General features: G+C 45.4%; 4 protein-coding genes across 8 annotated transcripts; 2 read left to right on the forward strand and 2 right to left on the reverse strand.

Moving 5' to 3' along the window:
- The first annotated feature begins 4076 nt into the window (after positions 1-4076).
- On the forward strand, positions 4077-13630 carry LOC125527015. The gene is made up of 13 exons (XM_048691593.1): positions 4077-7924; positions 8103-8484; positions 8585-8731; positions 8845-8894; positions 9113-9170; positions 9264-9494; positions 10705-10713; positions 11682-12059; positions 12204-12608; positions 12716-12859; positions 13048-13097; positions 13237-13294; positions 13395-13630. Exons 1-13 carry the CDS (start codon positions 7577-7579, stop codon positions 13628-13630), a joined length of 2496 nt encoding a protein of 831 aa, XP_048547550.1. The 5' UTR covers positions 4077-7576.
- On the reverse strand, positions 9615-12293 carry LOC125527017 (formyltetrahydrofolate deformylase 2, mitochondrial-like). 3 transcript variants are annotated; one of them, XM_048691598.1, is made up of 6 exons: positions 11223-12293; positions 11011-11125; positions 10628-10787; positions 10458-10522; positions 10276-10333; positions 9615-9908 (listed from the first exon to the last, which is right to left on the reverse strand). In XM_048691598.1, the coding sequence occupies exons 3-6, from the start codon at positions 10754-10756 to the stop codon at positions 9762-9764; spliced, it is 399 nt and encodes a 132-aa protein (XP_048547555.1). In that variant the 5' UTR covers positions 10757-10787; positions 11011-11125; positions 11223-12293; the 3' UTR covers positions 9615-9761. The 3 variants fall into 3 exon arrangements, with proteins under 3 accessions (XP_048547555.1, XP_048547554.1, XP_048547553.1); XM_048691597.1 differs by having other exon boundaries at positions 11011-12293; XM_048691596.1 differs by having other exon boundaries at positions 10976-12293.
- Positions 13631-13738: 108 nt separating the features above from the next.
- LOC125527016 (formyltetrahydrofolate deformylase 1, mitochondrial-like) lies at positions 13739-16439 on the reverse strand. 2 transcript variants are annotated; one of them, XM_048691595.1, is made up of 8 exons: positions 16274-16437; positions 16068-16180; positions 15570-15720; positions 15380-15453; positions 15126-15285; positions 14590-14688; positions 14422-14508; positions 13739-14033 (listed from the first exon to the last, which is right to left on the reverse strand). In XM_048691595.1, exons 1-8 carry the CDS (start codon positions 16352-16354, stop codon positions 13887-13889), a joined length of 912 nt encoding a protein of 303 aa, XP_048547552.1. In that variant the 5' UTR covers positions 16355-16437; the 3' UTR covers positions 13739-13886. The 2 variants fall into 2 exon arrangements, with proteins under 2 accessions (XP_048547552.1, XP_048547551.1); XM_048691594.1 differs by having other exon boundaries at positions 16068-16439.
- Positions 16440-22269: 5830 nt separating this feature from the next.
- LOC125527020 lies at positions 22270-22917 on the forward strand. Of its 2 annotated transcripts, none has more exons than XM_048691602.1 (2): positions 22270-22565; positions 22660-22917. In XM_048691602.1, exon 1 carries the CDS (start codon positions 22383-22385, stop codon positions 22563-22565), a length of 183 nt encoding a protein of 60 aa, XP_048547559.1. In that variant the 5' UTR covers positions 22270-22382; the 3' UTR covers positions 22660-22917. The 2 variants fall into 2 exon arrangements, with proteins under 2 accessions (XP_048547559.1, XP_048547557.1); XM_048691600.1 differs by having other exon boundaries at positions 22274-22561.
- Positions 22918-24163: the final 1246 nt, after the last annotated feature.

Genomic DNA, 24163 nt, shown 5'->3' on the forward strand with positions numbered 1-24163 from the left:
GGGTTTTCTGCAAAAAAACTGCCACATAGGCACCCGACAGGCGGGCCCCTCGGTCAGATACACTGTCAATACGTATTTATGCGCGATTTAGACCTTTTTGCAAAAACTTGGACCAATGTTGGTACTGACATGTAAAAATTAGCAATCATGGTACCAATCTGCATGTGATGCCTGAATTGTGGTTCTGTGCAATTAACTCGGAGGAAGATGACGATGATGAAGGCAAAGGTGTGCGTCCATATTTTCTCTAACACGTCGGTCACAAAGACGCCACAGCTTTCCTTGAGCTCCTTGTACTCCTCCGTTGCCGGCAGCTGTCTCGGCCGTGCACCAGCATCAGTGTCGTCATCACAGATTTGGCGTCCATGTTGTCTGCGAGTATCTTCTCGCACATGAGCCTCAGCCTCTCCAGGTCGTACCGGTCCGCGGCCACCAGCAAATCGCCGGCCACGTCCACACTGTGTTTTTTGGACCTGAGAGGAGGGAGTTCGTCGGTGTAGATGAAGTGCAGCATGGCCCTGAACGTGGAGGCGCTCATGTCGTCGACCGTGACGCGGGAGCGCGCGGCGCCCTCCTTCATCTCCCCGAGCAGCTGCGTGGCGAACACCGGCGACCGCATGGCGAGCACGAGCCTGTGCGCCCGGATCTCGGTCTGCTCCTCCACCACGAACGTCACGTCCGTCGCGAAGCGCGTGCCCGGCTTGTCTGCCTTTGACGACTGCGACACGTCCAGTAGCTTGCGGAGATCACGGAGGATGGTGGACGGCGGCACGACGGAGACGGAGCAGTCCTTGGTCGCGGTCTCGTCGGCCTCCTCTTGGAGGACGTCGACGGTGCAGTGGATGGTGAGCCGGTCGTCCCTGACGTAGATAGACTCCCGGAACCTGTCGGGGACGGGCAGCTCCCAGTAGCTCTTGCCGGTGCACTCATCGGGGTCGTCGTCGTACCCACGACCATGAGCGGCGGCGAGGAAGGTTTTGGCCTCGACGCTCCGCCACATAGCAGGCGGCCACCGGCGAGGACCGCCCTTCTTCTCCGGCGGCGCAGGGTCGTCGATCCTGAGGCTGGCCCTGGCGACCACGTCGTGGCCGTCGTTGGACGGTTGGAGACGAGCTGGAGGGTGATGCAGACGAGCTGGATCTGGTCCCCGGAACCGCGACGCCGCGCGTAAGGATAGGGGTGGTCGAAGCAGCACATGAGGGCCCAGGTGCAGCCGCCGGCCTGGAAGTCGGCGGACCGGACGGTGTTGCGGACGCCGAGGTCCTTGCGCGCGCGGTAGCCGACGATGTCGAAGCGGTGCTCGCCCCGGAGGAACGCCGACCGGTGCGCCGACGAGGTCTTGTTCCGCGGCTGCGACGGCGCCATGACGATCTTGATTGGCTCGATGGAACGAGATGTCATGCATATATATGGATCTCTCATCGCTATCGATCTATATGTTGTTAGGTTGAGTCGGAGTCTGATGCTAGCCGTAGCCCAACGAGACACTTCTGTTAGAGCATCTCCAACAGGTGCCGGACACGCCGCGCGTAAAAAACAAATTTGCCACGCGCGCATCGCCTAATTTGACGCGGCGGCAGCACTGGCTCCAGCAGCCGCGTTAAAATGTAGCGCGCGCCGCTCCAGCAGCGCGCTAAAAATGCAGCGCGCGCGACAACATTTTCGAAAGCATAATAAGATAAATTGCATAGATAAAAAATAAAGATAAACGATACAAAGGTATTTTACATCGGTGCAACTAGATAGATAGTTCGAAAACATAGATAGATAGAACTACGGTGCAAGTAGATAGAAACTACTACGGTATACTAGATAGAAACTACTCCAAATCGCTACCACCATCATCACCATCATCATCCTCGTCGGTGTTGTCCGAGGTATCGAGCCAAATGTCGTCCCAACGTTCATCGTCTGACGTGAAGATCGACCTCCCACCTGCTGAAACGATGTCGCACTGCGCATTCGCCAATGCCTTCCGCCGACGCCGGTCTGCCCGCTCCGCGCGGCGCCTTGCCGTCCTCTCCGCCCAGTAGGCACGCTCGTCGGCGACGTCCTCCGGGTGGCGACGGCGCCACTCCACCATGGCTCGCTCGTCCTCCTCGGCAATGAGGAGGCGGCGGCAGCGCCGAGCGTGGTCGGCACGGTCCATGTCGGTGATGAGACGCGGCGGAGGGGCGACGCGCTGCGCCTGCTCGCGCGTGAAGACGTCCCGGAAGTTCATCTGCGTCCGGGGCCTATCCAACCGCCACGCCGCCGTGTCGTACGCGCGGGCCGCCTCGTACGCGCTCCGGAACGACCCGAGGCCGAGCCGGACGTCGCCGGACCGGATCTCGGCGGAGTACTAGCCGTTGGGGCGCTCGCAGACGCCGCGGTAGCCCGACGAACCCCGGCGGCGCGGCGGCATGGTGGCGCGGTGGTGGCGCGGAAAGCGGCGAAGCGGCGAGGTTGTGAGGGGAGGGTGCGTGGCTGTGTCTGTGCGCGTGGCGAGCGCGGCATTTTATAGGCGCGCGCGAAGCGGCGCGTCAAATCTACCGCGCCGCGTGCCGCTTTCTCCCGCGCGCGCGCAAACGCTTTCCGCGCGCGGTAACTTCCCGCCACCACTGGAGCGCGCGGTACCAGCCGGCGCGCGCTAAACCCAAATTTTACCGCGCGGGCGCGTCTTTTGCAGCACCTGTTGGAGATGCTCTTAGGAAAAGTCATAGCACAACTGCTCTCCGCCAAATCCCTCTTTTTTTTTTTGAGCATACGCCAAGTCCCTCTTTAGGGCATGTATAATGGTTATATCTTAGCCTTAACATTGCTGAGGTGGAGGAGAGAGAAATAAAAAAAGAGTTTTGTCTTATTTTAATCAAGAGATGATCTCTTAGTACAGTTTGTCTCACCATAAATTTAGGAACAGAGATAAGACTAACATATAACCCATTGTACGTTATGTTTTATTGTCATATCTTAATTGGATGGTGGGTGTAAGATAAGACCGTCTTATCAATCATTGTACATACCCTTACCTTTATTAGATTAGAGTGAAATTTCGTTTTTTACCCCCCTGCTTTAACATATTTGGAGCAAGTTGCACTATTTAAAAGCTTTTCATCCTAATTGCCCTATTTAGCGAATGTTCTATTAGGTTTTACCCTATTTGGTGTTCGTTTGCCAGATTTTATCCCATGTAGTGATCTATCATGTAGGTCCCGACCACTAGGTACATGTGGCGCGTCACGTCACAATATTTCTCCTCATGTTTTTCTCGGTGTCCTAATCAGTTTTTTTTAACATCAGTACAGACACAAGCGTTCATATACACGCGCATATACTCATCTCTATAAACGCACACACGCGCACCCTACCTCTATGAGCACCTCCGAAAGACTGAGCCGGCATATCATCTTCAAATTTACGAAGTCACCGTAGGCACCTCGTCGTCGATGGGAACATCTCCTCCCACTGAATGCGCATCGCCGGAAATCCTGAAATAAATCCAAGAATAAATGCGAGCACCAGGATTTGAACCCTGGTGGACTGGTGTCCTAATCAGTTGAATTGATTAGTTAGACACGGTTTCTTCCCTATTGCCTCGCCTTGATGACTATTATTCATGTCACTCAACTCTGTGTTCATTGCATTCACCTTATTCTTATTCACCGCATTTGCTTCTGGGCGTTGCGTCATAGTAGACGTAACCCCATTGAAGCTTTGTCCAGAAAAGAACCACCAAAAGAACTATCTGCAACATAAAAAGTTTTAAAGGGGGGACAGAAAAACTGGTGAAACTCTCTCTAAGTGGGCAATCCAGATGAAAAATTGCTAACTGGGTTAATTCGCGTTAAGATGTCAAAATAAAGGGGGAGGGGGTGGTCGTGTGCAAATTTGTTAAAAAATAATTAACAGAGAGAGTAAGGGTTTTGTAAATTGCCAAAGAGACCTGAGTTTGGGATCCATATTTCTGTTTGAAAAATAAATTCCAAGGAACATAGGCATGGATTCGTATTCGCGTTGTTGGGTGCTTATGTTTACCTGAGTTTTGCAATGATAAAGAAGATGAGTTAATTGAAAGAGAGAGACTGTTAGTATAATGAGTTGTTGGTTGATAACATGACTATTTTTACCACAAACTATTGAAAATGTGACTGTTGCATCGATCAGGCCACACACACAGAAATCAATCGTCAGGTGGCTTCATGCACCCGTAACTACTCCTCTCAACAAACACTCAGATCGCGTCGCTTGCGGTGGTACGGTTCATCGGCTCGAAAATCATCCTTGTATGAGAAGGTGCTCCATCATATCTGGATATGATGGTTGTTCTCCTTTTTCTCTGGTGTTGCCTTGGTGATGGCGGAGGGCGATGGTGCGCAAAGATTCCGCGAGGCACACCATGACCAGGCCCTGCGATCACGCCATGTCCCCCCCAATGCATGGCATGGTGGCGGACTAGCAATGCTCCACATCTGCAGTCCTGCTGTTGTGACTCTTCTTGCGCCAATGGTCGGGCTCTGACTTCAAGTTGTCGACGTCAAGAATGCGGGACTACGGTCTCGTGCAGCTGCTCGCCTACCTGAGCAGGAACTGTTCCTAGTTGCTTTGGACGAAAAGATTTATTTTTGTAAATAAACGAATCAATTGATGCATTGAACATTTACCTTAAACTGAATTGAAATACCTCCGTTTCAAAATATAAGGTGCATTAGTTTTTTCAAATGTGCATGTTTGACCAAAAAATTTAGAAAAAAATATCAATATCTACGGTACAAAATTTCTATCGTTAGGTCCATCATGAAAAGTATTTCTAGATTTATTTATTTTATATTGTAGATGTTGATATTTTATTCTATAATCTTGGTCAAACATACACAAGTTTGACTTGCACGAAAATAGGTACACCTTATATTCCGAAACGAATGGAGTAGAGTTGTGTATGTATTGATTGTGATTGAACTCGAATTGATGCATCATGTCATCCCCGTGTTGTTATTTGGTAATCTTGTGTATCCTCATATTGTCATTTGTAGTATTTGTCATATTGTTAAATCGTAAAGTGTTGAGTTCATATTTGATGTTTTTACGTGGGGTAGTTTGGGGGAATTTACAAGCATTAAAAAATCTATGTTGCCTAAAAAAAATTGACCATGGGTTAGCTCTAATCCTGGCTCTATAGGTGACTATGCACTTGGGTGTTTTTTTGGTGTTTGTCATGTTGTTGCCTCGGCGAGATGTATTGCCCTGGGCTGGTTCTCGGTTCGGTTTTCCTCGTAAACTGGATCATGATTTTTGATCCGGTTTCTCACATAAACTGGTCAATTTCTTTTTAACAGAGATCAATAAACAGGTGGGGATTCCTCCTCCCATCCCAGTGGAGAAAAGACTAGTCATTGCTAATTGCCCTGCACTGCACCACAGAGTGAGGACGCAGCTTCGGCTGCTCCCTCTGCCCCTCACAAACAAGAAAAACTAAACAGTGCACGTATGGGGTTGGTGCCTTGGCAGACATGATGATCCATACTTTTAAGAGAGGATAGAAGATAAGATGCGTTTAAAAGAGAGGCACCTTTGCATGCATCCACAAGGAGAAGGCTGTACAGACAGACGACATATGTACCCCGGTAGGTACTACTCATTCATTCACAGGGAAACGAAAGGAAGAGGCAGGCACCTGCAAAGCTGCATGCGGCCAAGTGCTCTGTGGTTCCTCCTGCCAGATTAGTACTCCCTCCGATCCAAAATAAGTGTCGCTGTTTTGAACTAACCTTAGTTTCCCCCGCAAAAAAAAAGAACTAACCTTAGTTTAATAATGCGGCACTTATTATGAATTTGAGGGAGTAGTATATAGTAACACTCTTACAAACTATACTCACTGAAGCATATGTCCGTCGTCCATGTGTCAGGGTAAGTGTTTTTCTTAATTTGGCAACAGAAAAGGGAAGAAAGGAAAGATCTTGAGTGCTGCTGGCAATATATGGCACCACTTTGGTCGATCTCATCTAACAAATAAAAAGGCCAGCTAATACATGAGCCGAGGAGCTTAGTCTCACCATTATATTAGTGGTAGGTAGGTAGACTCCATCCCCGATTTTTCTAACCACCTAGAGGCAGGGAGAATTGTCCCTCATCTTTTGAAGGAAATCAAATCATAAGATTACTCGCTAGTTGAGCTCCGTGCAGCAGTAGAAAAGGTGTGCAGCGCACGGGCAACGCGAGGAGGACCGGACCACCTGCAGCCTCATCATGGCATGCTGCATCTTCTCTCTTGACACAAAAGGTATTGCTGCAAACGACAACCTAGTCTTATCACCACCTGATTCTCCTCCTCATCTTATAGTCATAGTGTCTTCATAGGGCAAAGTAACGTACACGTGGTATCATCGATAGATAGATAGATGGTTTTATTTATTATTAGGTTGTACATTCATTTTACCTTGGGCTGCGTTATGTTATACGGTAACACATACTCCCTCCGTTCAAAAATTTAGTGTGTCCGCATTTCCTAAGATTTAACTTTGACTATAAATTTAACCAACAAGACCTACTGCGGAGGGAGCAAAAATTATATAATTGAAAAGTTCTTTTGAATACGAATTCATTGGTATAAATTTTGCTCCCGTCGTACTTGGTCTCATTGGTTAAATTAATGGTCAAAGTTGAAGCACGAGAACCGAGGACACGCTATATTTTGAAACGGAATGAATAGTATGTTACCACAAACACCTCTATCTTCATTAATTTTCTGGAGCAATGCTACACAGCCGATGATTTTGCGGACGATGCATGGACGACACAGGCTAAAAATCATTGGATTGAATCCCTCCATGCATAAAAGGTCGTGTGTGCAGCTATTCCGAATTTTCTGTCACATAAGCAAACTTGTCTTAGGGTATGTTATGTTACTCCCACCCACTATGACTAGCCTCATAGCTCATTAGCAGAAAAGAGGAGGCACTCGTAGCAGTATAACAAGGTTGACCGGAGCACAGGAGGACAGGCACCTCCAGACACAAGAAGAAGGTAGAGTAGAGCCTTCGGGACGGGACCCATGCATGTCACCTTCTCTAAGGCTGGTCATAGTGGGGAGTAACTTATACTAGTGACATTAGTCTAAGTTACTACCTTCATAGTGTAAAGTAACATAGTAGTAATGTCATAGAGGACTTCATTAATTAGCTTGTAGACTCATCTTGTCTTAGGAAGCGCTATGTTACAATAACATATTATGTTATCACTTCTCATTAACTACATACCACATAAGCAAAACTTTCTTAAAGTGCGCTATGTTACTTGCTAAGTTACTCCCACTATGACTAGCCTAACAACCTCCCTCCCAGATGCATGCATGCATGACGGATTAACAAATGCAGCAACCAACGGGGTAGAGGAGGGAGAGACAAGGCAGAAAAGATTACCTGGGGCTCACTTGTCCCCCTCCTGTCCCCTCGATCGCGCATGCATCGCCATCACCGTACCATACATTGCAGCTGACCCTGTGATCTGCTCCTCCCTCTCCCTCCTCCCATATAACCCTGGCTAGCCTACGCCTGGTGCCCAACAAGGACACTCACACTCTGCTGCTTGGTTGCCATTCACCATGGAGATGGAGAGAGTTTGCAAGAGACGGCCGGGCATGCCTCCTGCTCTCCTTCTCGCCCTTCACGGCATGGATGAGCAGATGCCTACGTCATCGACTGCAGCGGCCGTGCCTCCGCCGCAGACCCCCGTTGAGCCCATGGAATACCTGTCCAGGTCCTGGAGCGTCTCCGCCGAGGAGATATCCAAGGCCCTGCGGCTCAAAGGGGCCACCAAGCGGAGCTTCCTCGCCCCCGTCGACACTCTTCTTCCACCACGCACGGCCACCATACCGGATACGGAGACGTCCTCCTACGAGCTCGTCGCCTCCCCTGCCGCTTCCGGTCACCAGCTCCAGCGCCAACAACATGTAACCAATCAATCCACACCGTCTCTTGCTTCTTCCCTTCTTTTTCTGCTCTGCAACATATATGTATGTGTCAATCAAGTTGGAAACAACAAATTCGGACGCAAAAGAGTTAGTAGTAAGTAGTAACCATTTCTCATCTGCTTGCTTTTACTCACCCAGCCATCTCTCCGATCTGCAGCTACATGCAACAGGGAGGAGCTCCATCAGCTGCCACCGCCACTCCAACTCAGTGACCAGATGGTACTTCCAATACAAGGAGACCGCCAAGCACGGCAGAAAGGAAAAGGCGCGAGCCGACAGGGCCCAGGCGCACGCCATGGTCTCCGTGGCCCAGGTGTCCGTCGCGGTGGCCGCCGTCACCGCGGCCACCAGCTTTGACAACCAAGACTCCAAGATAGCTGCAGCCATGGCTTCCGCCACCAAGCTGCTGGCTTCGCACTGCGCTGAGGCGGCCCAGCTTGCAGGGGCTGGTCATGAGCAGGTGTCCTCTGCAGTCCGGTCTGCGGTCGATGTCGCGGGCCCAGGTGATCTGATGACGCTCACAGCGGCCGCAGCGACAGGTGAGAAATCCCCATAAATTGTCATCACACTGAAATTCATCTGCTGTTATATACGATAGATGGCTGAATTGTGTGCCTCCTGATGATATTGCGTGCAAAGCTTTGAGAGGAGCTGCGACGCTGAAGAAGAGGGTCCAGCGCGAGGCCAGAAGCAATGCAAGCGTCATTCCTTATGAGAAGGCCCCTCTGTCCTGGAGTCCTGATATCTGGTGCAAGGAAGGCAAGCTGCTAAAACGAACAAGAAAAGGTGAGAGCTAATAAACTATTGAGAGCATTTAATTACATTCTGCTGACAATAAAATCTGAACTTCTGAAGCATGATCAAGAGACCTGACACGCAAACTTTTGTCCCTGAATCAGGGGATTTACACAAGAGACGGGTATCAATCTACATCAACAAGAGGTCACAGGTAGGGCAATTCCCCTCCAGAGCTTCCTTTGTAAAATAGGACACAAAAGGTTTGCATTTATATAATTCTGGGGTCTGGGCTAATTCTGGTGAATAGATTTTCCAGCCAGGCTAACCCCCTTTTCAGTATTTTCTTAACGGAAATATCAATGTTCTGATGAATAGGTGTGCATCATATACAATTGAATATCAGTTAACAGTAAGTCCGGATAATTACAGGTCATATTGAAGCTGAAGAGCAAACACATTGGAGGCGCACTATCAAAAAACAATAAAAGTAGGTTTAGCTGTTCTATATCTCAGCAGTTAATACCTGATGTCGATGCTCCCTGAATCTGAATACTGACCTGGTGCTTCAAAATATTTACAGGTGTGGTTTATGGGGTATACAGTGAGCTCCCAGACTGGACCGAGCCTGGGAAAGGCTTACCAGAGACATGCTGCTTTGGCTTGAGTACAGCACAGGGCCTGGTTGAGTTCAAGTGTGAGAGCCGCACCAGTAAACAGAGCTGGGTTCATGGCGTGCAAAATCTGCTCCAGCAGGTTGATGTAGCTGACCAAGTAGGGCACAGGCTAGAAACACTAAAACTCAACTGGTGCAGTTAGTACATGAAATACAAATTTTGCAGGACAGAGAGGGTGTATTAGGAGTTTAGGACAAGTGCTTTGCACTATCGGTGTCTGCAATAAACAGCAAATTGTGTTTTTGGCAAGAGGTATGTAATATTGCCTGATTATTCTCATAACTTCAACCCAGGTTAAGATACACCTAATGGCTCGACATGAGTATATTACTTAATTAACGAATAATGTACTGCTAGTTTTGGAAAAAGAATACACATTGTAACAATTAATAAAAAAAAAGGGTTCAACACAAAACGGTCTTCATCACTTCATATGGTAGCACACGGAGCTCGCAGTATGACTTGATAGCTTCTGCTAGGCATTGCTTCTCAAGGTTCTCAGACTTCACAACAAAGCTATGTAACGTGTCCCTGTGAGAAACTCGTTCAACCTGCATCAGATGCAAAGGAGAAAATACTAAATTTCCAACTGGCTATTGGGATAAGCGAGATAAAAAATCATTGGCTTAATAAATCTTCAGCATAGCATGTGCATCTTCACGAAGCAGACTATTCCACAGCAGTTTTAATATGAAAGTGGTCAAGTATGACATTATTTTGGACATAAATCGGTGGTAAAAATTCCCACCGAGGGAAAATGATAAAGAACGTCCTAAAGAGATGTTAACCCAGGTTGGTGAAAAAAAGCAATTCCAGATTGACTGCCAATTTATTCATGTCCAAACTATCAGAAAAACTGAGCCATTAGGTACATATAAATAATTATGGTACTCAAGTCTATGAGAAAAATATTATTACCATTTGCTCAATGATTGGCCCAGCATCAAGTTCTGGAGTAACAAAATGGCTAGAAGGCCTGAAAGAAGTTACACAGTTTTAAATTTTAAATAGAAAATTAATCAGATTAGGTTCACAAATAAAGACCGTGATTATTAATAGCTGTCTAGAAGGATTTCCTCCTTTGTGGACAGTTTCAATACCTGTTACAAATGTGAATATTAATAATATCTTTCCCGTATGATTGAAGAAAGTTGTCAGACATTACCTGCAAGAAAAAATGATTTGTGTCACCAATATCTGTGCGGCAGAAATCTGTATTACATGCTATGCTAGAACAAGGAAAATAAAGACCGTGACAAAATAAACTTACCTGCATATATCTCGCCAGCACAACGAAATCTGTACCTTCAATCGGTTCTAATATCTCTTGTTCTCTTTTATTCGCAGAAGTCGTTGGTAAGTACTGATAGGGTATTTCGTGCCTCTGAAGAAAACGCATGACATGATTATCTGTAGGTCGATCGTGGTTGCTGTACAAGAAAATAAAGAGCATATCAACTTGAGGAAAAGCATATTCTGATAAGCAAAAGGTAACAGGGCCTGAAGAAAGGCTTATATGATTCATTCACCTTATCACACGGGAAGATTAGAAGATATATGATTCTTACGTACTTTTAAGAGAAGATTAGAAGGTAAGATGCGGCTAAAAGAGAGGCACCTTGATACATGAGCTGAGGAGGAGCCTAGTCTCACCATTAGTAGGTAGAGTCCTTCCCCCCATTTTCTCTGGGGAAACTTTCTTATGACCCCCAGGGGCAGGGAGAGTTGCCGCCCTTCCATCGACCCTTGTCCGAAAAGAATGCTTCATCTTTTGAAATCAAATCAAATGATAAGACCAACCAAACCAATTGAGCTCCGTGCAGCGGCAGTAGAAAAGGCAATGCAATGCGAGGACCACCACCTACCTCCTACCCTCCGTCTTCATCATGGCATGGCATGGCATGCATCTTCTCTCTTAACACAAAAGTATTGCTGCAAACGACAACCTAGTCTTATCACCACCTGATTCTCCTCCTCCCTCTTAGTATTATAGCAGAAGAAAAGGCACTAAATGGGTAGTGACGAGGTTGACCGGAGCAGACACAAGATGAGGAGCCTTCCATTCCATTCCATTATACTGGGACGGGGCGGGACCCAAATGCACGCATGACTGGTTAACAACTCTCTGCGCCACCTAACTGTCATTAGGGAGACAGGGCAGCAAAGATTACCTGGGAGCTGTCCCCCTGCCTTCACGCGCATGCATCACCATCACCATCACGGCATCACCATACATTGTAGCTAGCACACTAACCTTGCTGCTGACCCTGTGCTCTGCTCCTCCGCTCCCTCTCCCTCCTCTCCTTCCATATAACCCTGGCTAGCCTACCGCGCTGGTGCCCAGCAAGGACATTCACACTCTGCTGCTGCTTGGTCGCCCTTGGCCATGGACATGGACAGAGTTTGCAAGAGACGGCTGGGCATGCCTCCTGCTCTTCTTCTCGCCCGTCACGGCATGGATGACCAGATGCCTGCGTCGTCAGCGGCGGTGCCTCCACCGCAAACCCCCATGGAGCCCATGGAGTACCTGTCCAGGTCCTGGAGCGTGTCCGCCAACGAGATATCCAAGGCCCTGCTGCTCAAAGGGAGCAGCAAGCGGAGCTTTTTCGCCCCCGTTGACAGTCTTCTTCTGCCACGCACGTCCGCCTTGCACGACACGGAGACCTCCTCCTACAAGCTCCTCGCCACCCCCGCCGCCTCCAGTCAACAGCTCCAGCGCCAACATGTAACCAATCAATCCACATCGTCTCTTGCTTCTTTCCCTTTTTTTCTGCCTGCTCTTACTTATCTGCAAGTGTCGATTAGGTTGGACCCAAAAAAAAAACAAATTAATTGAAATGCAATAGAGTTTGTAACTATTTCTGCTCTGCAGCTAGATGCAACAAGGAGCTCCATCAGCTGTCGCCGCCATTCCAACTCGGTAACCAGGTGGTATTTCCAACACAAGGAGGCTGCAGGCCACAGGGGAAGAGACAAGGCACGCGCCGACCGAGCCCAGGCGCACGCGATGGTCTCCATGGCCCAGGTGTCCGCCGCGGTAGCAGCCGTCACTGCAGCCACCAGCTGTGACAGCCAGGACTCCAAGATAGCTGCAGCCATGGAGTCTGCCACCAAGCTTCTGGCTTCACACTGCGCCGAGGCAGCCCAACTTGCAGGGGCTGGTCATGAGCAGGTGTCCTCTACTGTCCAGTCTGCAGTTGGTGTCACCGGTCTGGGTGATCTGATGACGCTCACAGCGGCCGCAGCGACAGGTGAGAAATCCATAGCTGCCATAGCACTGAAATCCATATGCTGTGTGTATCAATGGTATACGAAAGATGATTGAATTCTGTGCCCCCTGATGATACTGTGTGCAAAGCTTTGAGAGGAGCTGCGGCGCTGAAGAAGAGGATCCAGCGCGAGGCGAGAAGCAATGCCAGAGTCATTCCTTATGACAAGGCCCCTTCCTGGAGTCCTGATATCTGGTGCAAGGAAGGCAAGCTGCTAAAACGCACAAGAAAAGGTGAGAACTATTCCCTCCGTTCCAACATAAGTGTCACGGTTTTAGTTCAAATTTGAACTAAAACACTTACTTTGGAACGGATGGAGTACTTAACTATCTGGAACATTTAATTACATTTTGATGGAACTAAATCTGAACTTCTGAAGCATGATCAAGAGACCTGACAAGCAAACTTTTGTTCCAATCAGGGGATTTACACAAGAGACGGCTATCAGTCTACATTAACAAGAGATCACAGGTAGGGCATTCCCCTCCTTGGCTTCATTTGTAATAGGACACAAAAGGTTTACGGTTATATAACTCTGCCCAATTCTGGTGAACATGTGTACACTATATACAATTGAATATCAATTAACAGTAAATATGGATAATTACAGGTCATATTGAAGCTGAAGAGCAAACACATTGGAGGTGCGCTATCAAAAAACAATAAAAGTAGGTCGACAATTTTCTGCTTTACATATCAACGATCAATACCTGATGGCAATGCTTCCTGGAATCAGAATACTGACCTTATGCTTGAAAATACTTACAGGTGTGGTTTATGGGGTATACAGTGAGCTCCCAGAGTGGACCGAGCCAGGGAAAGGCTTACCAGAGACATGCTGCTTTGGCTTGAGTACAGCACAGGGCCTGATTGAGTTCAAGTGTGAGAGCAGCACCAGTAAACAGAGCTGGGTTCATGGTGTGCAAAATCTGCTCCAGCAGGTTGATGTAGCTGACCAAGTAGGGCACAGGCTAGAAACACTAAAACTCAACTGGTGCAGTTAGTACATGAATACAAATTTTGCAGGACAGAGGGTGTATTAGGAGTTTAGGACAAGTGCTTTGCACTATCAGCGTCTGCAATAAACAGCGAATTGTGTTTTTGGCAAGAGGTATGTAATATTGCCTGATTATTCTCATAACTTCAACCCAGGTTAAGATACACCTAATGGCTCGACGTGAATATATTAACAAAAGAATAATGTATTGCTCATTTTTGAAAGAAAAAAAAGAATACACATCGTAATAATCCATAAAAAAATCAAAACACAACAGTCTTCATCACTTCATATGGTAGCACACGGAGCTCGCAGTATGACTTGATAGCTTCTGCCAGGCACTGCTTCTCAAGGTTCTCAGACTTCACAACAAAGCTATGTAACGTGTCTCTGTGAGAAACCCGTTCAACCTGCATCACATGCAAAAGAGAAAATATTAAATTTCTAACTGCCTACTAGAACAGGCGAGGGAAAAAAGCATTGGTTTAATACAGCTTCATCATAGCAAGTGAATCTTCACTATTAAGACAATTTCACATGTCATAACAGTTCTACTTGTGAAAGTGGTCAAGCAGCATGACATTATTTTGAATAAGTCGATGCTGATAAATCTCAGGAGAGCAAATGATAAAGAACGCCCTGAAGAGAAGTTGGCTAAATTTGGTGAAAAGAAAGCAATCCGACATCAACTGACCGTTTGATTCATGTCCACGCTATCAGAAAAACTAAGCACGGTAGAAGTTTATAAATGACAGATAAACAGTTTTGGCACGTGCGTTATGCCAAAAATATTATTACCATCTGCTCAATAATTGGCCCAGCATCAAGTTCTGGAGTAACAAAATGGCTAGTTGCACCAATCAACTTCACCCCAGCATTGAAGGCCTGAAATAAGTTACATAACTTGCAAATTTAAAAAGAACAGAAAAAAACAGATTAGGTTCACAATGTAACAAATTTCAGTACCTGTCTAGAAGGACTTCCTCCTTTGAACGAGGGAAGGAGGCCATGGTGAATATTAATAATATCTTTCCCATATGCTTTAAGAAAGCCTTCAGACATTACCTGTCACAGAAAATGACTTGTGTCACCAATATTTGTGTGGCGGAAATCTGATGTTAGCACTATTGAATCGTAAAGTCTGTACACCTGATTCTCAGGAAAAAAAAGTCTGTACACCTTATGGCGACAAAGATATTCATATGCCCCACAGAGATACAAGTATAACGATCTACACTTAAATATGCTCATATCGTAAACTTTATTGCAGAACTCGTATATAGCTCTAGGAAATGGCCAAATAACAGTCCAAGTCTTGTATATAAAATACTCCCTCCGTCCCAAAATAAGAATCACTGATTTACAACTTTGTACTAAATTAAAGACACTTATTTTGAGATGGAGGAAGTATGAGACACTAGCAGTCCTTTTTTTTCTATTGCAATGTAGCAACTTCCAGAAGAGAGAAAGAACCAAAAAAAAAAGTGACAAAATAAGCGTACCTGCATATATCTTGCCAGCACAACAAAATCTGTACCTTCAATCAATTCTAGTATCTCCTGTTCCCTTTTATTCCCAGAAGTCGTAGGTAAGTAATGATAGGGGATTTCGTGCCTCTGAAGAAAACGCATCACATGATTATCTACAGGTCGATCATGGTTGCTGTACAAGAAAATAAAGAGCATATCAACTTGAGAAACACCAGATCTGATAAGCAAAAACAGAGCCGAGAGAAAGCCTTATATGATTCACTCACCTTATCACACAATGAATGTCAACTGGGAGTCTGCCTTCTTGCCATCTATGCAGCAAGTCAAACAAACAATGGTCCTAGAAGAAGAGGGAAACATACTTGTCAAAATCACTACACAAAGAGAGATGAGTAATTTCACATAGAAATCTTAGCCAAATGAAGTGTAAGGAAGAGAGGTATGAAATCGGCAAACCTGCTTGGACGCGAGGACTGCAATCTTGTACTTGGGGTCAATGTCAGGTACTCGCACAGTAGACTTTTGTGCACCGAAGCAGTCTGACAGACGGAGGAAGTCGGTGCGAAGCACGTCGCGCGGCCAGAGCCTCGGGTTGTAGGTGAACTCACTGCAAATTGGCGCCAGACAATCTGAAGATAAGTGGCCACCCGTTTTGTCTTATCGTGAGCATAGTACAGTACGTCTTTGGGACTGAGCACGGTCGAGATTGTGGTGGCATAAAAAGGTTTCAGAGTCCACTCAGGTTGCTGTCAGGTTCTGCTGGTGCTTATTCGTATGGATTGCATTGCGTGAGAGGACTCGGGTGAGGGCCGATGAACAATCTGTATGTACATGGGCAATCCGTCGAACAGGTGTCGGACCGACTGACAGACTGGTATGGTATGGTAGGTGGATAAAGAAATGGGAGGTGGGAAATGGAGGCGGCACGGCAGGGAGGTGGGGTGAAGGAGCTACCTGCGGGCGTAGAAGACGGGGGCGTCGTCGGGGACGAAGACGTCGACGCTGTGGATGTTGCCGCCGCGGGAGGCGATGCACTCGGACAGCTTGGCCACGATGCCCACCGCGTCCTGGCCACCAGCAGGAAACTCTTCACATCGGCTCCGAGAGGAAGAAGAGAGGGGGAAAATGAGATGGGGGGAATAGATAGGAGAGGGGCGTACGGGGCACTGGAAGAGGTGGATGCCGAGGAGGTTGCCGGCGGGGACGGCGGCGGAGAGCGGGCGGCGGGCGAGGGAGAGCATGGCGTCGGCCGTCGGGGGGCGGTTGGTGGTGGTGGCGCACGCGGATGGCGCCAGGCACAGCCCATCGGCGCCGCTATTCTAATCCTGGCTCGGTGGTTGGTTGGTGGAGTCGCGAGTCCGGTGGGTGTGGGACCGCACCACAGCACAGAGCAGAAAAGTTACTCTATCGTGCATGTGACACTCTGCGCACGAATCCACCGTCTATGTCTGCTTTGAGATTCGTGTTGTTTTCAATACTGTTTCTAAATTTGTCATCACATGTTTCAAAAGGTTTTCATTGGGGTTTTTTCCCTCTCATCTCAAGTAGTGGCGGAGCCAGGATTCGAGTAGGGGGGGGGGGGGGGGGGGGGGGGGAGTACGTTGTAAGTGGCTCTGAGAATGTAGGTAATTCGTCGGATGCACATGCCCAATCTGCTAGTGTTGATGAACAACCAGTTTATACTGCCGATATTTATGATCCAAGAAATTGGGATAATCTTGATAATAAAGCAAGAGATGTGTTAGTTGAGAAAGGACCTATGAGAGAGGGAAAAATGGAATACAAGGTAGATGATGCAGGAAGACATTTTTCGTATGCTCATTATCATAGAAAATTAAGCAATGGAGAGGAACATGATAGAAAATGGCTAGTTTATTCAAAAGATGTCAATAAAGTTTTTTGCTTCTGTTGTAAGATATTCAAGTCTAGCATCAACAGGAGTCAGAGTTCCTTAGCACATGATGGACTAGGACATTGGAGGCATATTAGTGACAAGCTTAAAGAACATGAAAACAGCATCGAGCATATTATTAACATGAACAAGTGGAATGAATTGAGGGTTAGACTGCGGAAAGAGGAAACTATTGACAAGGAATTGCAAGATCAAATAACAAAGGAGAAAGAACGTGTCAGGCAAGTTTTGTTAAGAATAATAGTTGTTGTGAAATATCTTGGTAAACGCAACTTGGCTTTTCGCGGAAATAGTGAGCAGCTTTACAAGGATGATAATGGTAATTTCTTAGCTTGCATTGAGATGATTGCAGAATTTGACGTGGTAATGCAAGATCATCTTAGACGTATTGAGAATAAAGAAATCCATTATCATTATCTCAGTCACAAAATACAGAATGAGTTGATATCTCTGTTGGCTTCTGACATCATATGTTCTATTATAAAGGTTGTTAAAGAGGCTAAGTATTTCTCTGTTATCCTAGATTGTACCCCTGATGTTAGTCATCAAGAACAAATGACTTTTTTAGTCCGATGTGTTAATCTGTTTGATGGCAAAATAAAAATTGAGGAGTACCTTTTGGGGTTCTTGAAAGTGGATGACACTTCTGGCTTAGGGATTTTTAAAGTTTTGCTTCAATCTATTGAGTCTTTTGGCCTAAATATTAATGATATAAGGGGTCAAGGATATGACAATGGTTCTAATATGAAAGGAAAATACCGAGGGGTACAATCTAGGTTACTTGATATGAATCCAAGAGCATTATATATGCCATGTGCTTGTCATAGTCTCAATCTCACTCTTTGTGATATGGCAAAATCATGTGAGAAAGCTGTTCCATTTTTTGGAATTGTTCAACGCATATATGTATTATTTGCTGGCTCTACAAAAAGGTGGTATGTTTTGCTTAAACATGTTCCTAGTTTGACCGTGAAATCATTATGCAATAGTCGTCGGGATAGTAGAATCAAAAGTGTTACAGCAATAAGATATCAAGCCACTGAGTTAAGGTTAGCTTTGTCTGAGTTACGTCATGCTTCTGACACTGATCCTAAAGACAAAAGTGATGCAAAAAATTTATTTGATGCACTTGGTCACTTTGAGTTTTTACTTGGTATGATTATCTGGCATGATATTTTGTTTGCTGTGAATAAAGTTAGCAAGATGTTGCAATCGTCAACCATGTGCATTGACTCCGTTTTGAAGCAAATAAAAGGTATAACACACTATTTTGAGAAGTACAGAGATGAGAGGTTTTCTTCAAGTTTGAGCATCGCTAAAGGTATTGCAACTGAAATGGGAATAGAGCCATTGTTTCTAGTGAAACGTCGTGTTAAGAGGAAGAAACAGTATGACGAAAGTGATTGTCAAGAAGAAATTCTAGAAGCTGAGAAAGCTTTCCGAGTTAAGTATTTTAATGTTTTGGTTGATGTGGCAATCACTTCTTTGAATGATAGATTTGAAGAACTCATGGTGTTTAAAGATATATTCGGATTTTTATTGAGCTCGGGCACCCTAAAGTCATTAAGTGACAATGAACTTGAAGAATGTTGCACAAAATTTGCAGAAACTTTCTCTCTTAATGGTTCATCTGATGTTGAGGTATATGATCTTATTTCTGAATTGAAGATTATGAGATTCACTTTGCCAGATGGCGTAATGTGTGCTATGGAGATTTTCGGGCATGTCAGAGAAGTTGATTGTTATCCAAATATCTCCATTGCCTATCGCATCTTATTTACTGTGCCTGTGACAGTCGCATCGGCCGAAAGAAGCTTTTCGAAGTTGAAATTATTGAAGAATTATTTGAGGTCAACAATGAGTCAAGAGAGGTTAAATGGTTTGCCTACATTATGCATCGAGAAGAAATTATTGGATGAGATTGACATCGACCCCATCATAAGTGACTTTGCATCGAGGAATGTTAGAAGAAATTTTTAAGGTAATATGTATAAATTATTTGATATGCATACTGATTTTGGATGCATTTAAGTATTACTAATAATAATTTATGTATACATTTTCTTGAGACAAATATACATATACACATATATATATATATACACGCACACACAAACGCACATATAATTACAATGACTTGTATATTAAGGGCCCTCAATTTTTAATTCGCCCCGGGCCCCCGAAATCTCAGGACCGGCCCTGATCTCAAGGTGTATGGAACAAAAACAATGCTAAAGTCTCGAGAAAGGAAAACAATGTGAAGCTTTGAAACATGACGAATTTGAAAAACAACGAATAAAAAAACACGTGTCTCGAAGCGCTCATAGACGGTACTGGATTTTTCTCATTTGCATCAGGCATTTTCTTCTCGTTTCAAAATGTATCCTGACGTTTCATTTGTATCGCTGATTGGCTTTGGTTTTGCTACACAAACCTGCTCCAAAACAAGTGCATTTCTTTTTTTTTATTGGCACACGATGAAAACATGGTGATACACGTTGAAACAAGCAACAAAAAAATTGTTGATGGAACATTGTGAAACGAGATGAAATTTAGCAACAATCAAGGAAAATAGCATGAATCTCAAAACAACCACGGACGGTAGAATAACCACTCTTTGTCAAGGAGATTTCTTTACCAAGGGTTCTAAATATAAGGGATGTTTAAATGAGCTTCAAAGGGTTTCAAATGCACGGTAAACCATCTTTTGATTAACTGGATTATTCCATTCTTCGAAATAAATTACAGTGTTCTCTTTTCCTTCAGAGGTTCTTGCATCAAGCTTCCTCTTTATTTTCATTCTTTTATATCGGCGTCATTGTTTCTCCATCTTTCTCTCTAGTTAGTTTTTCTATGGGAAAGGCTAATATAGTAATATACTAAACGATGTATAAATCTAAAGAAATTAGTGGTTTTTCGGTTGATATAGTCATATACTAAAATTTTATTATTATTATTATAAAAGATGTATAAATCTAAAGATGTGCCTATATTATACCAACTGGAAGTATGGGCTTTCGGTGGAAGATGACGCGGCCAGCCTCCTCCATGCTAACATCCTCCGACTCCACTCCTGATGGCAACTGCCAGTCAAAGCCGTAGAGGAGGCTGGCGAGGATGAACTCGACATTCGCCACCATCAAAGCTAACTGGGGCCAGATCCAGGAAAAGAAAAGGTGCTAATTTATTGATCCTAGCCTACTACCAATGCAAGCATGCAGTGGTGGAGCTTCATGGGGCTCAAAAGGGGCTATTGCCCCCCTACTCTAGGAAAACTCGTAAGTGTACCCCCCCCCCCCTATTATTAGGCTTGAGTATCAAAGATTTCTCAGAGTTCATGCATAACTTATCTTCTTCGCCCGCTCAATTCTGATTAGGCCCCTCAACAATCTTCATCAAGCTCCGCGACTGCAAGCATGTGTACCTATCGTTGGAGCATTCTTTTTTTAGCCTCAATGCATTGCATTAAACAATGTGCGAAACCAAATCGCTCCCCACTAAGAGAGATACACACGGATCAGGTTCGTCAATTACACAGGAAGCCATTTCGGCCATCAGTGATCCCTTGGTCGCCAGGGTATGAGCAACCTGATTACAGACTCTAGGGCAGTACACCATCTTACACTCAATAAAATAATGCCGAATGAAATCTTTCAAATGATCGACCACAACACCTAGATCAGAGAAATCAATGTCCCTGTCATCAATAGCACCTTTCTGTTGTAGTGCATCTGTCTCCAAGTACACCCTCCCCATTCCCAGGTCTGAAGCCAAATGGCGTGCAGCTTCAGCAGCAAGCATCTCTGAATGTAGGGCATTCAGAATATTAGGAACAAAACTTGCAGCACAAACCATCACATCGCCCACATGGTCCTTGAACATTGCACCTCAGCCCCCATTTCTTTTCATTTGGCCTGAAGGAGCCGTCGATATTAATGTTAATCCACTCCTCGGGTGGTGGCGTCCATCGTTGTTTGGGTATCGAACAACGTTCTTTGATTTTGCTAAAGATTGTAGAACTCGTGCGTCTGATGTTGGATAATCCATACTAGTTCCTCGCTCAATTTGCCTTTACCCCCTTCTCTACGGTTGTTGCGTTCACACCACCAGTTCCACATGAGTGTAGCGATGAAAGCCTGCTTCTCTACAGGGAAGGCCATCAAGTTCTCTATCATTATCGTAGTCGTTCGCTGGTCCATTAACAGCAGCCACTCCGCCTCCAATCCACAAAGACGCCAAACCTCCTTGATTTGCTTGCATTTGAAAAGGAGATAGCCCCCATGATCCTCGTGAATGCAACAAACTAGACAATACAGAGAAATCTTGAGCCCCTTTCTTCGTAGGTTCACGTAAAAAGTCGTCGAGTTGTGCGCCCCTCAACTATGATTAGGCCCCTTAACAATCTTCATCAAGCTCTGCCACTGCAAGCATGTGTACCTATCGTTGGAGCATTCTGGGAAAAGGAAAACCGCTAATTTATTGATCCTGGCCTACTACCAATGCAAGCATGTTTATCTATACCATTGATGCATTTTGTCTCACCCGTCAAAATCATAATTATAATAATATTATTAATAATATACATCTTTATATGTATACATCTTTTATAATAATAATAATAATAAAACATCTTTTAATAATAATAATAATAATAATAATAATAATAATAATAATAATAATAATAATATAGGCACAAACACATGGGAGCAATTTCTTCTTTAGATTTCTATTGAATAACCAGTCCGTTACACAGGAGAATATTGGTGTGCATTTTACAACACAAGCGATCTATTCCATGTCACCAAGTATAACACACCATTGGTAGTAAAACATTAGTTACATGTTCATATTCTCATCTGCTTTACACTGATTGTACCGATGAAATCAGCCACGGGATGCACTTTTAACCAGAAATACCAAAATATACCGTATTTTCTTCACATGCCCACATTTAATAATTACATAATGTAATTCAACAATCTTCTTCTGTTGCTGCTTCTTCTTGGCACCCACCTAGGGCATGTCAAGAAAATAGTAAAAAGGCAAAACCAAGCCTCTATAAATTCCACTCATTTGTCTGACATGATATTTCACTCATCGGCACCCACCTATGGTTTTTTAGTAGACACAAAAAGAAAGGAGGCAACATAATAATAATAATAAAACATCGGTTACCAGAAGCCGCCTACCTCGGAGGGAAACGTACTGCGTAACCCCGCTTTCGTCCCAGCGGAGGCGTGAGCCTGGGCTGAGCTGTTGTAGTCCGTCTCGACACACCCGGCAGTTGGAATCCTCTCGTCTCCAGATCCAAATCCAAATCCAGATCACCCACCCACCCACCGGCGCGCGATCCATCCATGGAGCTGGAGGCGCCGTCGCCGGCGAGGTACCTGCTGGGCGCGGCGATCATGATGGCCGGCGTCGTGCTCCCGCTCGCCTACATGATCTTCCGCAGCAAGCGCTCCTCCTCCGCCGCCGCCGCCTCCGTCTCCTCCATCGCCTCCGCCGCCCCCTCCTCCTCCTTCTCCAAGCAGACGTAGGTGTGCTCTGCCTACCCATCCCCGCTCCCCCTCCTCCGCCCCTCTGAAAGATTGGCGCTTTGCTGATTCGTTCTCGCTCTCCGTTTGCCTGCAGGAGCAAGGGGCTCTTCTGATCACCGGCGCGCTCGCATTCCGTTTGGCGCTGCTGTAGCTGGTAGCGCCAGCTCGTTTCTGCAAGAAAAGAGAAGAAATCACATCTGTATCCGCGGTCTGTCTCTGGTGTAGTAGTGGTAGCATTTGAGCTGTGAATCTTCTATCTGCAGTATGTATGTTTGTCTATGAGCAGTCGCGCAATTTTTTTGGTGATGAAATGAAATGAAAGGGGAACAAACTGGTGTGTGCTGCTGTCCAATCCAATGAGTTCTTCTTGTTTTTGTCAATACCTGCATAACTTTGATTGATGCCATGCATTGTCAACATGATCCTGGGGAACAGTCAGCTTTGCTTGTTGCCACAGCTGATCCTGATCACAGTAGCATTGTTGTCGTCGTCGCGTGGTGGAGAAATAGCAAATGTGTTTTAGCTTATATGCATCTTTGGAGAATTCACTGCTTGTCTAGTTTGTAATCTACCTGCCCTCGATTGTAGTTTACTCACTGAATGCCGCCTTTTTTTAACTTGGATGGCAGTAATACCGTGTTTTGGTATTGCCCTCTTATCTCTTAAAGAAGATTGTCGGGTTTTTTAGCACGGATGTGCGCTAGGTAGGTGAATTGGCGTTTTGCTGTGTATGATATACTGCCACGGTTATGCTTAAGGTTGCAATTTCCTTCCATCAGCCTGTGGCTATTTTAGTGTTTAAGCTATATGAATAGAACATGAGGCCCTTCAATTCTGTGTTTATTTGACGCCTTAGGTTTTATGTGCAGGAGAGGTAAATACACTTCAATCATATACAGTAGGTTGCAGTTGATCGGCATAGGCAAGTGACTGTTGGGGATAACACGCATCGATTCAGCTCACTCTTTTGTTATGAACTAGCTTTACTAAGATTTGAGTTTGCATTGTGTTGGGGCTGGTGATATAGGAGAGAGATGCATAATTCAGTGCTCTTTTATATCCAACTTATGCGATTTGTATGCGACACTCTGTCGGGGCTGTCAACTTAGAGTTGGTAAATGTAGATAATCTCTTGAGCCTGGTTCAGCGGACCTGAAGACGTCGATACAACAGAAATTAAAGTCTGATGGTGCTCCTGGTGTGTAGGAAATGGGTAGAGTGTGCTTGACAAGATACGGTAATCTAGCAAAGAAGACTGGAAACAAGAAGATGTTCACTCTTAATGAATGAAAAATGTTCATGGCCGGGTAAAAATAGGAGATTGGGAGATTATGGTTATGTATCTAGTTGCTGCTCCTGACTGGGGAGAAAAGGTCGAGTTTTCTGTTACTCAAAGGGGAGAAAAGCAGAGATCATGCATGATGGATGCTCTTGTGCTGACATTTTTTCAGTAAAGGGCGACGGCCTATTTCGTTGTATTGGGACGACGGTAGGCATCCGTAAGAGGCATCTCTAGCAGACTCCTTAAAAGCGGTCAAACCCTTGTAATTTTCAGTTTTTAAGGTTTTGGTCAAAAAAAAGTGTCCATGACAGATCCT

The sequence above is a fragment of the Triticum urartu genome, unplaced genomic scaffold, assembly GCF_003073215.2.
Source record: "Triticum urartu cultivar G1812 unplaced genomic scaffold, Tu2.1 TuUngrouped_contig_259, whole genome shotgun sequence".
NCBI lineage: Eukaryota > Viridiplantae > Streptophyta > Magnoliopsida > Poales > Poaceae > Triticum > Triticum urartu.